At 46.6% G+C, this 2,987-nt stretch overlaps 1 protein-coding gene across 1 annotated transcript; it reads left to right on the plus strand.

Moving 5' to 3' along the window:
• Positions 1-1,039: 1,039 nt before the first annotated feature.
• Positions 1,040-2,542, plus strand: RNASE9 (ribonuclease A family member 9 (inactive)). The gene has a single exon (XM_006731393.2). It carries the CDS (start codon positions 1,441-1,443, stop codon positions 2,137-2,139), a length of 699 nt encoding a protein of 232 aa, XP_006731456.2. The 5' UTR covers positions 1,040-1,440; the 3' UTR covers positions 2,140-2,542.
• The last annotated feature ends 445 nt before the right edge of the window (positions 2,543-2,987 follow it).

The raw sequence follows: 2,987 nt of genomic DNA on the forward strand, positions 1-2,987 counted from the left end.
TGCTTCTCCCTCTCCCACTCCTCCTGCTTGTGTTCCCTCTCTCGCTGTGTCTCTCTCTGTCAAATAAATAAATAAAATCTTAAAAAAAAAAAAGAAAGAAAAAGAAGTGGAAAATGATAGCTAGGCCCAGGAGTTCCCTTTGAAAGCTGACACTTTGCACTAAAGGGCCGACTAAATGCCCTGATGTCTAGCAATGGGGCACAATTCCCACGACACGTGTTACTGCTGCTCAGGCTCCTGCAAGGGAAGTTATAAATTATTTAACATCATGACCATGAAGCTTAGTAATAACATGCTTCGTCAGTATGTACCAAATTCGATGTTTTCATTTCTTTTTAAAGTAGGACCATTTTTTTTGAGAGAGAAAGTGCGAGAGTGGGAGGAGGGGTGGGGAGAGGGAGAAAGAGAATCTTAAGCAGGCTCCACACTCAGCGCGGAACCCCGACTCGGGGCTCGATCCCACGACCCTGAGATCATGACCCGAGCCGAAATCAAGAGTCAAATGCTTAACCAACGGAGCCACCCAGGCGCCCCTAAAGTAGTACAATTTTTTAAAAATGTAAGTCATCTCAGTTTTACACATTTGCGTAGGAAAGACACTTGCTCACGTGTATTTAAAGTCCTGGGGGATATTGGTGCAGGCTGCTGTGGGGTGAACAGATAGGGAGACCCACAGAGAGGCCGGAAAGTAAGGACTGAAATCTCTGATGGTGAGGTTACCATAACTGCCGAACAGGCACACAGGGTGGAGGGAGATTAGGGATGTGAAACCTGGTCACAGCAAAACCAGGAAGTCTACCGGAGAGAACAAGAGAGGATGAACCCCCACCACCACCACACACACACACACACAACAAGGTAAGTGATGCACCTGAGTGGTCAGAGGAGGCTGCACAGTGGACCGAGCAGCTCCCGGCAATGAGGTCGTGGTGAAAGCCGACACACAAAGAAGCAGCAGACGGTGATGCTCTGACCCAAGGTTCCTGGCTTGATCCCTTCTCCCAGGGCAGCTACCGTCAGAGATGAGCCAGAGGACGAGTCCTAAGATGAAGAATCTTCCTCCGGACAGCAGGGGGAGGGGAGGGAGGATGACTTACGGCTCTTTGCAGTGCAAGTTCACAACTCCTAAGAAGGGGACAGACACAACTGTTCCAGAGGGCGGCAACCCAGGAGCCTCCTCCCCGCCTCTCTCCCCCCACTGCTGTCCTGCCCTCCATCTCTCCTTTGCTCTCTTCCTCAACCTTCCTTGTTTCCTGCTCTCTCCCTTTCTCTCCCTCCTTCCTTCCCCTTCTCCTCCCACGTCCACAGTCTTCTAGACTGACTAGGGGCATGGGAAGGCTACTTTTCAGTCCATGTTTCAGAATATTGAAATATATGCCGAGTTGTCAATTGGAAAATTGCCCAAAGGCTTAGAGCGCAGAACAGCAATAAGTGCCAGAAATGAACACGTGCTGCTGGGGGGCAGAAGCAGGCACGGTGGTGCAGGGCCCCCATCTCCTTCTCTCTCCTAGTCCCCCCCGCCCCCCGGAGAACATGCCGACTCTGATCGCCGTGCGGCCCCTGGCTCTGCTGCTTCTGCTCCTGCAGCCACTACAATTTAAGATTTTGCGTGTCGGTCTCAATAAGTCAGAGGAAGAGATAGAACAGTTTGAAGATTACTTGGAGGAACTGCACAGCTCAGGACCTGCCAAACCTCTGACCAAGGAGGCTTTCCAAAGACGTACGATTATCGATCCTGAAAGACCACTAATTGATCCAGACTACTGTACTGATGAAATGAAGATGAAAAATGTTCACGACAAATTCCGTTGTGTCAGAGAACATTTCTTCCTCCAAACAGCATATGAGGACTTGCAAAAGATCTGTAAAAACGTATTTGTGCCTTGTAAGAATGGAGTTAAGAAATGTCACAGGAGCAGGCAACTAGTAGAAGGGGTGTATTGTAATTTAACGAGAGGAGCTAGAATGTCAGACTGTGAATATGAATCTTCTTATAGGAAGGGCCATGTCCTTATCACTTGTCAATGGCAAGAGGATATTCAAGAAATTATTCCTGCTTACATAAATGATATTATGGTTTTAGATACTGATGTCAAGGGTAATAGCCTCTTCCGCAATGAAGCGCAGTGGCCGTTCTAAAAGAGCATTCCCTAAAAAATCAGGAGTCGGAGGATGTCACCTGCCCATGCTGATCCTTGCAAGTTAAAATCGAGAATGGCCATCTTGATCCCATTCATTTTAATCATCCACCTCCTACCCTTCTCCTCACACCATGCAAAGGCGACGTGGGCTAAGTTCATCGATGGCCCTCTGAGATGTGGTTTCAAACAGGTCAAGAAATTTAGCATATTTTGAGTGTGTTATGAGGATGAATGCCTGCAGTGAAGGAAGAGCCAGCTCCCAAGAGGAACGGGAAATGGTAGTCTAGAGTGTGCTCCTGAGTTGTATTCATGTGAATCTCTAGTTCAGTAGAACTAATGAAGTGCATTGACCTAGTGAAGTGTATCCGGTATGGCTATGCGGGGTTTCTGGGTTTGGAAATACCTTTTTCTGTAACATAATTTGAAGGGAAAAGAAATCAAAGCTCCTCAAGAAATTGTGCAATTCAACTTTCCAGTACTATGTTTCTAGACATTTCACTTGTTCTGTTCTTTCCATACAATGAAATACTCAATGAGAACATGAAGGTGTAGATTCTAATAGGAGACATCTCAGGATAAATACCTAAATATTCAGGATAGCAAGTTCCCCGAAGTACTTTTCAATTGTCCAATGCTGTGCTTGTAGATTCCCACATCTTTGCTTTAGATTAGACATCACTGTTCACAAAACTCCAAACGATTCCTCACTTTCTGGCACAGTCACCTTTATTTACAATTCCTTTCCTCACTTGCCAGTAGATGTGGCTTCATCTGAGAATACGCCACTTCCAAAAAAGGGTGGAGAATGTGTATGATAAAGGAAATGTGTCTGGGGGTGCCTGGGTG

Source organism: Leptonychotes weddellii, chromosome 9, assembly GCF_054177405.1.
Source record: "Leptonychotes weddellii isolate Sample4059 chromosome 9, ASM5417740v2, whole genome shotgun sequence".
Lineage (NCBI taxonomy): Eukaryota > Metazoa > Chordata > Mammalia > Carnivora > Phocidae > Leptonychotes > Leptonychotes weddellii.